The sequence below is a fragment of the Somniosus microcephalus genome, chromosome 4 (genome assembly GCF_052327205.1).
Source record: "Somniosus microcephalus isolate GS21.2 chromosome 4, FLI_Smic_1.0, whole genome shotgun sequence".
NCBI classification, from domain to species: domain Eukaryota; kingdom Metazoa; phylum Chordata; class Chondrichthyes; order Squaliformes; family Somniosidae; genus Somniosus; species Somniosus microcephalus.
The window spans coordinates 237,636,219-237,650,641 of record NC_140990.1 but is presented as its reverse complement, the minus strand read 5'-3'; the positions used below and the strand labels follow the sequence as shown (position 1 = coordinate 237,650,641).

The window sequence follows — 14,423 nt, the reverse complement described above, 5'->3', positions numbered from 1 at the left end:
GGAGATATTGGCAATGTCCCCAGTAGCGGATTGGAAGGAGCCGGTGGCATAGAAGTTGAGAGCCACTGTCACCTTCACCGCCACCGACAGAGACGTCCTGCTCCTCAGCTGAGGCTGCAGATCTCTCTGAAGTAGGCGGCAGATCTCCGTGACCACCTCCCTTCTGAATCGAAGCCTCCGAATGCACTGCTCCTCAGGCATGTTGAGGTAAGAGAAGTGCTGTCGATATACCCTGGGAGGGTAAGGCCTCCTGTGCCGACGCCTGTTGGCCCTTTTCCATCTGGCCATGATTGGCACTCTCTCTCGGCGTCTCTTAGCCCTTTCAATGCAATGCAGAAACCCAACGTTTCCGCCCATTGCAGCCCCCATTATATGTGGCCACTCAAGGCTATGGCACTGAGAAATAAATCCAACTGCAAAGCTCTGGCCTGAAGCCAGAAGTACCTGTGCGAGCGATGAGTCAAAGCAGAAAGCTCTCTCTCTTTGTCTCTCTCCAAATCTCTCACTCTCACACAGAAGAAGTGGAACAAAATGGCTGCCACAAAGAATGCAGGAAGAGTCCCCTTTAAATAGCGCCCCCCCAGCGACTGGGAACCATTCCACTCAACCAGTCGCTGGGAGCGCCAGGCGCAAAGGGGGGCGCCACTGAAGTTCCGGTTCAGGGAGCACCAAGGGCGTTGCACCATGAAATGATGTCAGGATCTGCGCGCGCAGCTGAGCGGGCACTGCGGTTTTGCGCCGCCGCTAATTCTTGACTCAAGTTTGCGAGAGGTGCAGATCGCGCCACGCCCGGGCGCTAGCCGCTTCGCGCCCCACTTCTCGCCCTCTTAAGGCGTTAGCGGCTGGCGCTAACAACTGAATTTCTAGGCCAGTCTGACTTTGGAAAGTCTGTTTTAAAGGTTCACAAAGGATTGGGAGAGAAGACAGCACTCGAGTAAGAAATAAGAACATAAGAAATAGGAGCAGGAGTAGGCCACTGAAATAGTATAGTATTAGGTGGGGTCAGACTAAGAGAGAATACAAGAAGGTCTAAGATAGGTTTACAGTGCATGTGTGTAAATACACGAAGCCTAGTAAATAAGGTTGGTGAGCTGCAGGTGCAAATAACCACATGGAAATATGATGTCATGGTGATAACTGAGATCTGGCTCAAAAAAGGGCAGGATTGGGTATTAAATATTACTGAATATAAGGTGTTCAGGAAAGATAGGGAAAGAAAGAAAGGAGGCGGGGTGGCAGTGTTGATTAAGGAGAATATTACAGTGCTGGAGAGAGAGGATGTCCTGGAGGGGTCAAAGACAGAATCTATTTGCTTAGAGTTAAGGAACAATAGAGGTGTCATTACACTACTAGGCGTATTCTATAGGGCATCAACTAGTGGGAAGAATATAGAGGACCAAATTTGCGGGGAAATTACAGAGAGGTGCAAGACCTATAGAGTAGTGATAATGGGGGACTTCAATTATCCTAATATAGATTCGTACTGTGATAGTATAAAGGGCAGAGAGGGGGAAGAATTTCTGAAGTGTGTTCAGGAGAACTTTCTTGATCAGTACGTTCCGGCCTAACGAGGAAGGAGGCATTGCTGGATCTGGTTCTAGGGAGTGAGGTGGGTCAAATGGAGCAAGTGCCAGTTTAGGGAACAGTGATCATAGTATCATAAGGTTTAGGTTAGCTATGGAAAAGGACAAGGAGCAATCTAGCGTAAAAATCCGTTCTCAATCGACTGAAATTGGCCCTTCTACAATAAAATGAGAACGGATCTGGGCTGGGTAAATTGGAATCAAAGATTGGCAGGCAAAACTGTTATCAAAAAATGGGCTGCCTTTAAAGAGGAGATGTTTCGGGTACAGTTGAGGTACATTCTCACGAGGGGGAGAGGTAGGGCAACTAAAGCCAGAGCTCCCTGGATGGTGAAAGAGATAGTAAGATGAAGCAGAAAAAGAGGGCCTATGACAGATGTCAGATTGAGAATACAAGTGAGAACCAGGCTGAATACAGAAAGTTCAGAGGGGAAGTGAAAAAGGAAATAAGAGGGGCAAAGAGAGAGTATGAGAATAGACTGGCAGCTAACATAAAAGGGAATCCAAACGTCTTCTATAGGCATATAAATAATAAAAGGGTAGTAAGAGGAGGGGTGGGGTCGCTTAGGGACCAAAACAGAGACCTAGGCATGGAGGCAGAGAGCATGGCTGAGGTACTAAATGAGTAGCTTGCATCTGTCTTTCCCAAAGATGAAGATGCTGCCAAAGTCATATTGAAAGAGGAGGTAGTTCAGACACTGGATGGGATAAAAGTTGCTAAAGAGGAAGTACTAGAAAGGCTAGCTGTACTTAAAGTAGATAAGTCACCAGGACCAGATGGGATGCACCCTAGGATGCTGAGGGATGTAAGGGTGGAAATTGCGGAGATACTGACCATAATCATTCAATCCTCCTTAGATACGGGGGTGGTGCCAAAGGACTGGAGAATTGCAAATGTTACATCCTTGTTCAAAAAGGGTGTAAGGCTAAACCCAGCAACTATAGACCAGTCAGTTTAACCTCAGTAGTGGGGAAGCTTTTAAAAACGATAATCTGGGACAAAATTAACAGTCACCTGGACAAGTGTGGATTAATTAAGGAAAACCAGCACGGATTTGTTAAAGGCAAATCGTGATTAACTAACTTGATTGAGTTTTTTGATGAGGAAACAGAGAGGGTTGATGAGGGCAATGTGGTTGATGTGGTGTACATTGACTTCCAAAAGGCGTTTGATAAAGTGCCACATAATAGGCTTGCCAGCAAAGTTAAAGCCCATGGAATAAAAGGGACAGTGTCAGCATGGATAAGAAATTGGTTAAGTGACAGGAAACAGAGAGTAGCGGTGAACATTTGCTTTTTGGACTGGAGGAACGTATACAGTGGTATTCCCCAAGGGTCAGTACTAGGACCACTGCTTTTCTTTACATATATTAATGAATTGGACTTGGGAGTACAGGGCACAATTTCAAAATTTGCAGATGACACAACTTGTAAATATAGTGAACAGTGAGGAGGATTGTGATAGATTTCAAGATGGCATAGACAGGCTGGTGGAAACATAGAAGATAGGAGCAGGAGTAGGCCATTCGGCCCCTCGAGCCTGCTCCGCTTTTCAATGAGATCATGGCTGATCATCCAAATTCAGTACCCTGTTCCTGCCTTCTCTCCATATCCCTTGATCCCTTTAGCCTTAAGAAATATATCCAACTCCTTCTTCAATATATTTAATGAATTGGCCTCTACTGCCTTCTTTGGCAGAGAATTCCACAGGTTCACCACTCTCTGGGTGAAGAAATTCCTCCTCATTTCTGTCCTAAATGGCTTACCCCTTATCCTTCGACTGTGACCCTTGGTTCTGCACTCCCCGACCATCGGGAACATCCTTCCAGCATCTGGTCTGTCTAGTCCTGTTAGAATTTTATAAGTTTCGATGAGATCCCTTCTCATTCTTCTAAACTCTAGCGAGTACAAGCCCAATCGACCCAATCTCTCCTCATACGTCATTCCTGCCATCCCAGGTATCAGTCTGGTGAATCTTCGCTGCACTCCTTCCATTGCAAGAACATCCTTCCTCAGATAAGGCGAACAAAACTGCACACAATACTCAAGATGTGGCCTCACCAAGGCCCTGTACAACTGCAGCAAGACATCCTTGTTCCTGTACTCAAACCCTCTCGCTACGAAGGCCAACATACCATTTGCCTTCTTAACCGCCTGCTGCACCTGCATGCTTACTTTCAGCGACTGGTGCACAAGGACGCCCAGGTCTCGTTGCACTTCCCCTTCTCCCAATCTATTGCCATTTAGATAATAATCTGCCTTCCTGTGCATTTATCCACGTTATATTGCATCTGCCATGCTTCTGCCCAATCACCCAACCTGTCCAAATCATCCTGGAGTTTCTCGGCATCCTCCTCACAGCACACATGCCCACCCAGCTTTGTGGCATCTGCAAACTTGGAGATATTACATCTAGTTCCCTCGTCCAGATCATTAATATATATTGTGAATAGCTGGGGTCCAAGGACCGATCCCTGTGGTACCCCACTAGTCACTGCCTGCCACTCGGAAAAAGAGCCGTTTATTCCAACTCTTTGCTTTCTGTCTGCCAACCAGTTCTCTATCCAAGTCAATACCTTGCCCCCAATCCCATGTGCATTAATTTTACACACTAATCTCTTATGCGGGACCTTATCAAAAGCCTTTTGAAAATCCAAATACACCACATCCACTGGTTCCCCCTTATCTATTCTACCAGTTACATCCTCAAAAAATTCCAGTAGATTAGTCAAGCACGATTTACCTTTTGTAAAGCCATGTTGACTTTGTCCAATCCGGTCACTTTTTTCCAAGTGCTCTGCTACTACATCCTTTATAATGGACTCTAGCATTTTCCCCACTACCGATGTGGAATGGGCGGACACGTGGCAGATGAAATTTAAAGCAGAAAAGAGCAATTGATACATTTTGGTAGGAAGAACGAGGAGAGGAAATATAAACTAAAGGGTAAATTCTAAAGGGGGTGCATGAACAGCGAGACCTGGGGGTATATGTGCACAAGTCATTGAAGGTGGCAGGGCAGGTTGAGAAACCGGTTAAAAAAGCGTACGGGATCCTGGGCTTCATAAATAGAGGTATGGGGCAGGATTTTCATTGGGCCATGGAGGCGAGATTGGAGGCGTGTGGGGGGTTAAAATCCCGAAATCGGGGGGGGGGGGCACGAACCCATCCCGCCTCCAACCCACCCCCATGCCAGTTTCAAAGGAGGCGGGTTCCTGACCCGCACTGGGACCCGCCTCCCCGAGGCGGGAAGGGGATTAGTGCCAATTAACTGCCTGTTAACAGGTAGTTAACAGGCAGTTTTTAGCCTAATCCCTATTTTCATTCTTGAAGTGTGGGATTCCGGATGGCTCCAAACCACGGCGAGTTAGTGAGGCGGGCCGTCGGGCTGAAGGGGTAGAGATGTCCGGTGTTCAGGTGAGTGATGAGTGCATGAGTGCAGAGGTAAGTGTGTTTGGTGTGTGTAAAGTGTTTAAAGAAGTTTTACTTACCTTTACAGCCTTCCTTCCTTCAGGTCTCGGGAGTCCCTCATCTCACCGGCACAGAAAGCAGAATGGCCGCGATCTGTCAAAAATTGCAGCATTCAGCTTTCTGTTCCGGAGAGATCTCTAAATCATCCTGAGGGGAAGGAATTAACTTGGAGAACAGATTGTCAGTGTATGACAGCTTCAAACAGCTGTGAAATGCTGATATTTCATCTGTTAAAAGGTCTTGACAGATGAAATATCAATCTGTGATGTCACCTGTTGCCAGGTGGCCCTTAATTGGCCTGCTGAGCCCGCTGGGCGGGCTCAACAAGGTCAATCAAGTCAAAATCGCATGGGTGGGCTACAACTCGATGGAGGCGGGACTACAACCCCAAAAGTTGTAATCCCGCCTCCTACCCGCCTCCTCAATGAAAATCCAGCCCATTGAGTACAAAAGCAAGGAAGTTACGATGAACCTTTATAAAACACTGTTTCGGCCTCAAGTGGAGTATTGTATCCAATTCTGGGCACCGCACTTTAGGAAGGATGTGAAGGCCTTAGAGAGGGTGCAGAAAGGATTTACAAGAATGGTTCCAGGGATGAGGGACTTCAGTTACATGGATAGACTAGAGAAGCTGGGGTTGTTCTCCTTAGAGCTGAGAAGGTTGAGAGGAAATTTGATAGAGCTGTTCAAAATCGTGAGGGGTCTGGACAGAGTAGATAGAGAGAAACTGTTCCCATTGGCGGAAAGGTGAAAACCACAGGACACAGATTTAAGCTGATTGGCAGAAGAACCAAAGACGACATGAGGAAAAACCTTTTTAGGCAGTGAGTCGTTAGGATCTGGAATGCACTGCCTGAAAGGGTAGTGGAGGCAGTTTCAATCGTGGCTTTCAAAAGGGAATTGGATAAGTGCCTGAAGGAAAACATTTTGCAGGGCTACGGGGAATGGGTGGGGTAGTGGGACTAGCTGAAGTGCTCTTGTAGAGAGCCAGCATGGGCTCGATGGGTCAAATGGCCTCCTTCTGTGCTGTAACCATTCTATGATTGCATGGTTCTATGAATATTGATTTGATTTTTTGGGCTTGATCTGACACTGTTAGCTATTTGTTATTTATCACCAAAGTAACTAACAAACCATGAAAGAAAGTGTCTGTAAACTGTAAAACATAAGCAGCTGGAGGAATTAACTAAGATGGAAGAAACTTTTAGGAAGCATTTCAGGAGTGAATGCTAAGGACACTCGAGATGTCAGGGGCTTCAGCACTATTAGGTAGAACCCAAAACTAAAAAGCAGCAGTTCACTGGCTGATAATATTTATTGCAACATTAGGTATGGGCTTAAAAACAGCCTTATTTATCGTGGAGCATAAATATTTTATATGGACGAGCAAATAATTCATTTGAACTAATTAAATCTTTTTCAAGTGCTCATGGTGAAAGGAAAGCTTTCTCCAATGAATTATTAGTTACTTCTATTTAATATAGATAAAAATACTAAACATAGCTGCAGGTGAGTCACTAAATGTTTGGCAGCCAAGCGCACAGAAGCTCCAAGTACAATTTCATACTTCATTACACCATCTGTATAGGTATCAACGATTGAAGGTAACTTGGGAAATAATCAATCTAGCTTTGTTGAAGTGAGCATGGTTTTAAAAGATAGTAACTGATCAAATCTGCAATCTATCAGCAAGGATTAGTGAAATTTAGATGCTGAAGTGCTAAGTACCTCAAAATACCCCATAATGTTAACTAATATATTACTGAATGTAATAAAAGTCACTTTTCTGAATCTTTCAATTTAGTGAATTAACAGCTGACTTTTCAATTATTGTGTTTGATGTGGTTTCTATATTGAATAATGACAGTTAATATTAGCTTTAATCAATGAATAACTGTCCAAAGCAAAATACTGTAAGGCATACAAAAGAAAAAGGAAAGGTGTTATAACTGAAGGTGACTAATATTGTTCATAATTTATTAATGTTGATTAAATAATATATTAGTACCAAGATATTGAAGTTTCCAGTCATAAAACCTTCTTCGCAATCACTGACTCGCTTATCAATAGATAGCTGCAGTGATTGTAATATAGTTTAGAATTACATTTTTCCAATTTGATAAACGAAAAATGAATTATTTACTTTCCTTTCCCCCCCCCCGCCCCCGAGTGTATACATTCCATTAGTGGCACTTTGGATTCGTTACAATATTTTTGGACTCAAATCCTATTTTTGGCCTCTACTGATAAACTCAGTTTTTTCAAACAAGTAGGCAATTTGTTTCTAAACTCTAAGGGCTGGATTTTGTGGGGGGTCAGCGGGCACGATCGGTGGCGGGTTGAGTGGGAAAGTGATTTTTTCCCCCAGCAGGTCGGGACTCCGCTGTGAACCCGCTGGCACACGCCTTTCCCAAATGTCGGGTCTGTCAGCGCTGAGCAGACCCGACACGTAGCAGCGGGGGAGGCAATTAAAATCATTAGTGGCTTGTTTGCAGTCACTTATCAATGTTTTTGTCCCAGCTTTTTGGATTTGACAGGTCGCCCACCGGTTTCCCGCTGTGCCTAGACCTCGTCTGTGAAGCTGAGGCGGGAGGTCAGTGGCTATTGAATCAGCTGATGAATTGATAGCTGCAAATGTCAAGTGAAAGCTCCTAGCTGATTGAGAAATGTTCCCTTAACCACTAGCTTCTCTAAACTGCATTTCCACTACGGATTCAGGATGCTGCAAGTCTTTACACAAGTCTCCATCCAGTCTGACCTCATTACCTCTCCCACCATTGACAGATCGCTTCTGTCATCTCTACTTCACCTGCCATCTATTCCATCAGCATAGGTACCCTTGAAACTCTCTCAACTTAGTCCTCAGAATCCCACCACGATCAGCCCCAACACCAGCAGCACCAGGCACTCCAGCAGCACCTGGCACACCAACAGCACTACCAACCTTCTCCGCAATCAACTGATGCTGCACAGGCCACAGGGCATCAGCACCCGCCCACATTGCTGCCCGGGAGGCCAGGGATGGCCTCACCATGGCCAGATTTACTTCACTTGACCCAGTACACCCTGGCTGCCACATGATGCACCAGGTTGGCACCACCCCACACCAATACCATAAAGCATTCCTACAATATCCAAGCCATTCCTTTCACACTCATCACCATTGCGGGGGGAGGGGAGGCGGTTATGTCGCACCATTCACTGCAACTCACCAAGCCACTTCCAAAGGTGCATACAAATCTGTCCAAGAAAGCAAAGTGTTGAAAATAAAGATTTCAATGTTTGACACCACATTAACAGAAACTTTACATGACCATTGCATAAAACACCCAAGTGCCTACCCTTTTGTGTTGTTAGTTGGTATGATTGCACTAGGATGAGGGTGAGTGTGAGGGCTGGCTAGTGAGATAGGGATGTGATAATGTAGATAGAGAGGGATGGGTGGAGGTGTAAGGTAAGTTGGTGTGAGTAAGGATGTGCAGGAGTAGGGTAGGGAAGGCAGAGTGGTTGGGATGTGATGAGAGGCACAGCAGGATGAGGTTGAGTGTGGCTTTGTACTAACGTTTCGTGATCTACTGAGATCATTGAAATGTTTGCGGCACTGCACCCAGGTCCTCCTGACCACATCCCTGCTTATGTCCTCCTCTGCAATGGGCAACCAGGCTGTGTTGACCTCCTGGGGAGGTCTCTTCCGCCCATAGGAAGGGAAGAGGACCTCCTGCGTGCTCTGACTCCCTCCATAAGCATATGGAGGGAGTCATGGGAGAGCCTGGGTACAGCTGTGTACCTCTGTGCAGTGATTGTCAGTGTTTGCAGCACCTCAATGCTGTAGAACAGTGACAGCACAGATGTCAAAATAAATTTGGCCATGGTCCCTGTAAGGAAACTGGCTGATGACGCATCATCAAATGATGTCACCAGACTTGCTTCCTCTAATTGGCCAGGAAATGCGCTGGGCGGGCTTAACAAGCCTAATCAAGGGAAATCCGTTTCAGAGGCCGGGATGGAGATAGCGCCCACCACGGTCCCGCCGAGATTCGTAAAATTGTGGCCTAAGAATCAGTTCTATTTTATCTCCTTGCATTTCATCTGGGCTAAGGTTTTTCAACTCAATAGCTTAGATTTTTTCGCTCAGTTGAAATCTTAAATTTAAATAGGGTGCAGCTTGATTTGCACTGAGCTGATGCGCTAACCTCATTGTAATTTATAGTTTAATTAAAATATTCAACATAAGCACTAGACATCAAGAATGCCACTGACTGGGAGCATGCTTGTTGTGGGTAGGGGTTAATGTCCAGCCTCAGGATTTAAAGCCCTGAAGTAGCTTAAAGGGGAAAGCATTTGCATCGTAGATGGACTTGATACCATTTTGTGTCGGGCCTCCCGTTAGTCATCCAGCGTGGCTGCCCGAAATCAGGGTGCCATTTCCAGCATTATTTAAAGGCATTATCAGCTGCTCTCAAGTAAATCACTGGTTTCTACTCTTTGACTGTTACTGTGCTGCTTTTGCTTCTTTGGCTGTGTGACTGCTGGAGCTGACATTAAACTTTCCGAAAGTTATCTGGCTGAGCCTACAGTGGATTTTTGACCAGGGACTTCTGGAAAACTTCAGGTTGACATCATGCAGCGTTTGGTATCCGTAGAATGTAAGTGATGCCAGCAAGATCAGAGTTATGCTGCAGGCTGTGCCTCACACTGAACCAGGAAAGAGCTGAACTCGTGAATACTTATACACTTATGCAGAAATCCACAAACACAGGTGTTTTTAATGTTAGGAGAATGTGGATAGTAGTGTTTGCTTTCTCATCAAAGACTCAATATACCAGCACCAGCATCCCTTTTGTCTCTTAATCACTTCTGCTTTCCATCCTTTCACAGACCTTCCCTTTTGTTCTTTCCTCCCCTCCCCCCTTTCCCTGCCCCTGCACCTCCTTAAAAACCTGTTACACCTCCAACTTTTTCCAGTTCTGACGAAGGGTCATCGACCTGAAATGTTAACTCTGTTTCTCTCTCCACAGATGCTGCCTGACCTGCTGAGTATTTCCAGCATTTTCTATTTTTATTTTACTCAATATACCTGACTGGACTTATACTTTAGTGTAATGACCAGGCAGTGCAAGACAATCTCTTTAAGAGAGTCTCACACTTCTTGGCTTTAGTGCTGTTAGTAGCCTTAGTTTTAGTGTTAGTAAAAGGTGCTTCCTTAGTTGTAATAACCTATGTATTTGGATCTTCCCTTATAGAATGGTAAGGCTCCATGTAAGCAGTCCTACAATGAAGGAGGGAGTTGAGGCAACATACTCTCAATACAGAGGTGTACACCTGTAATTAGCACTGCAATGTAATATTTTATGATGGGGCATCCAGATACCTGTGAAGAGAGTTACAAGCTAGCTTGCACAATTACAGTAAGTATTTAAGTACCCTCAGGGCTTTTAACACTTTTAAAACAAGAATTTCTTGTGAATAAATGCCATACTCAAGACTATTCAGTGTTCAGATTTATCCCATAAAGTTTGAACAGCTTAATAATTCACTAATTGTTGTACAATCTGCCTCTCTAGGATAAAATGGTATTTCATAGTTACTTATTAAGTATTCTCTGTTTCATACACAACTAAAGGTTGTTTCCTATTGGCCAGGAGCTACATAACCATTTGGAAATATTTTCTGGTTAGAACCTAGCAACCATAAATATTACTTTGCTGAGTATGCTAATCATGAACCATTAATGAAAAGATCTATTTGGCATTTTGCTTCTGTTACTGTTGATGCCACCCTCTCAGAATGGTTGTGTTTCAATGCCATACCAAAAATAGCTTGCAATGTGAAAGCTTTTATATTGAATTCTTTGGCAATCTTCCAAGAACAAATTGGTCAAAACTGTCTCTGAAAGCCTCAAGAGCCCAAGCACAGACCTAAATACACGCTACTGTTAAAATAGAATAAGTCTATATTAGCATACTCTTACCATAATGCCAGTGTGGAGCATTAGGTAATGCACAGTCTGGGCCACATCTGCTGCATGGATTAAGTTATGATAAGGATTCTTGTACTTGCTGTAACCCGCCTCCAGGGCTTCAATGAAAGACATTAGAGAAGATACAGGGATCTATAAAAGAGAGAACATTTTAAATGAGACCAGGAGATGAGGTAACTCATAACAAATCACAAACCACATATTATTACAAAATATTAGATTTCCAAAATAAAATATTGTTGATCAAAAGCTTTTAAGATTCATTGTCTCAGTCATTCAAATATAGGTTGATCAATAAATAACTCAGTTATGTCCATGAAAAAACTTTTTCTATTTTATATAAAAAAATCTACTAAAAGTTAGTATTAAAATCTTAACATTCATATTACTTCATATTCACTGTACATATCATAGAGTCATAGAGTCATACAGCACGGATAGAGGCCCTTCGGCCCATCGTGTCCGCGCCGGCCATCAAGCCCTGTCTAATCTAATCCCATATTCCAGCATTTGGTCCGTAGCCTTGTATGCTATGGCATTTCAAGTGCTCATCCAAATGCTTCTTAAATGTTGTGAGGGTTCCTGCCTCCACAACCCTTTCAGGCAGTGAGTTCCAGACTCCAACCACCCTCTGGGTGAAAAAGTTCTTTCTCAAATCCCCTCTAAACCTCCCGCCCTTTACCTTGAATCTATGCCCCCTAGTTATTGACCCTTCTACTAAGGGAAAAAGCTCCTCAGTATCCATCCTATCTATGCCCCTCATAATTTTGTACACCTCAATCATGTCCCCCCTCAGCCTCCTCTGCTCCAAGGAAAACAAACCCAATCTGCCCAGTCTCTCTTCATAGCTGAAGCGCTCCAGCCCTGGTAACATCCTGGTGAATCTCCTCTGCACCCTCTCCAAAGCGTTCACATCCTTCCTGTAGTGTGGCGACCAGAACTGCACACAGTATTCCAGCTGTGGCCTAACCAGTGTTTTATACAGCTCCATCACAACCTCCTTGCTCTTATATTCTATGCCTCGGCTAATGAAGGCAAGTATCCCAAATGCCTTTTTTACCACCTTATCCACCTGTTCCGCCGCCTTCAGGGATCTGTGTACTTGCACACCCAGATCCCTCTGACCCTCCGTCTTGCCTAGGGTCTTACCATTCATTGTGTATTCCCTTGCCTTGTTAGTCCCCCCCAAAGTGCATCACCTCGCACTTTTCCGGGTTAAATTCCATTTGCCACTGTTCCGCCCATCTGACCAACCCATCTATATCATCCTACAGACTGAGGCTACCCTCCTCGCTATTTACCACCCTACCAATTTTTGTATCATCCGCGAACTTACTGATCATACCTTTTACATTCATATCCAAGTCATTAATATAGACCACAAACAGCAAGGGACCCAGCACCGATCCCTGTGGTACCCCACTGGCCACAGGCTTCCAGTCACAAAAACAACCTTCGACCATCACCCTCTGCCTTCTGCCACTAAGCCAGTTTTGTATCCAATGTGCCAAGGCACCCTGGATTCCATGGGCTCTTACCTTCTTGACCAGTCTCCTGTGCGGGACTTTATCGAAGGCCTTACTGAAATCCATGTATACCACATCCACTGCGTTACCCTCATCCACACACCTAGTCACCCCCTCAAAAAAGTCAATCAAATTAGTCAGACATGATCTTCCCTTGACAAAGCCATGTTGACTATCCCTGATTAATCCTTGCCTCTCCAAGTGGAGACAAATTTTGTCCCTCAGAATTTTTTCCAATAATTTTCCTACCACTGATGTTAGGCTCACTGGCCTGTAGTTCCCCGGTTTTTCCCTACTTCCCTTCTTGAATAATGGTACTACATTAGCGGTTCTCCAGTCCTCTGGCACATCCCCTGTGGCCAGAGAGGTCCTGAATATATGTGTTAGAGCCCCCGCAATCTCTTCCTTTGCCTCACACAGCAGCCTGGGATACATTTCGTCCGGGCCTGGGGATTTATCCATTTTTAGGCCAGCTAAAACCGCCAATATCTCCTCCCTCTCGATGTTAATATGTTCGAGCATATCACAGTCCCCCCACCCTATTTCTATGTCTACATCGTCCTTCTCCATAGTGAAAACAGATGCAAAAAATTCATTTAGAACCCCTCCTACATCTTCCGGCTCCACACACAGATTGCCACTTTTGTCCCTAATGGGCCCTATTTTTTCCCTAGTTATCCTCTTACCCTTAATATACTTATAAAACATCTTAGGATTTTCCTTTATTTTGCTCGCCAGTGTTATTTCATGGCCCCTCCTTGATCTCCTAATTTCTTTTTTTAAGTATCCCCCTGCACTTTTTGTACTCCTCTAGGGCTTCCTCCGTCTTTAGCCTTTTGTATCTGCCAAAAGCCCTCCTTTTTTTCCTAATCCATTCTCGTATATCCCCTGACATCCAAGGTTCCCTGTGGTTTTTGGAACCACCCTTGACCTTTACGGGAACATGTTGCCATTGTATGATCTCAATCTCCCTTCTGAAAGCCTCCCATTGCTCCGATGCGGATTTTCCTACAAGTAGCTGATCCCAGTCCATTTTGGCCAGATCCTGCCTTATCCTATTAAAATCGGCCTTCCCCCAATTTAGAACCTTTATTTCCAGCCCATCCCTGTCCTTTTCCATGACCACCTTAAATCTCACCATATTATGGTCACTGTTACCAAAGTGCTCACCTACTAGCACTTTTTCCACTTGGCCGGCCACATTCCCTAGAATTAGGTCCAGTACCGCCCCCTCTCTTGTAGGACTTTCTACATGCTGGCTCAAAAAGCTCTCCTGGATGCACTTTAAGAATTCTACACCCTCTGAGCCTTTCACACTCTGACTATCCCAGTTAATATTGGGGAAGTTGAAATCCCCCATTATTATTACCCTATTATTTGCACATTTCTCTGAGATTTGCCTACATATCTGTTCCTCTATCTCCCCCTGACTGTTTGGAGGCCTATAGTACACTCCCAGCAAAGTGCTTGCCCCCTTTTTGTTTTTAAGCTCCACCCATATGGCCTCATTAGAGGAACCTGCTAATATATCCCTCCTTACTGCAGTAATTGACTCCTTAATTAATATTGCGACACCCCCTCCTCTTATACCTCCCCCTCTGTCTCGCCTGAAGATTCTGTACCCCGGAATATTGAGCTGCCAGTCTTGCCCCTCCCTCAACCATGTCTCCGTGATAGCAACAATATCATACTCCCATGTGTTTATCAACACCTTCAGTTCATCCACCTTATTTGCAAGACTCCTTGCATTAAAATAGATGCCATCCAGCCTTGCCCTTATATATTTGCCCTGTCTACCAAGCTGACTTGTTTTTTTCTCTATAATTGGCAGCACATCACCCCCTATTTCGGCTCCCCTCTGTA

At 44.7% G+C, this 14,423-nt stretch overlaps 1 protein-coding gene across 1 annotated transcript in view; it reads right to left on the bottom strand.

Moving 5' to 3' along the window:
• The window catches only part of pde1a (phosphodiesterase 1A, calmodulin-dependent), a 386,725-nt gene that overhangs the window by 89,339 nt on the left and 282,963 nt on the right, over positions 1 to 14,423 (bottom strand). Inside the window, exon 6 of the mRNA XM_085985945.1 lies at positions 11,026 to 11,166. Within this exon, the coding sequence (XP_085842071.1) occupies positions 11,026 to 11,166 (141 nt within the window). The remainder of the gene's footprint in view (positions 1 to 11,025; positions 11,167 to 14,423) is intronic.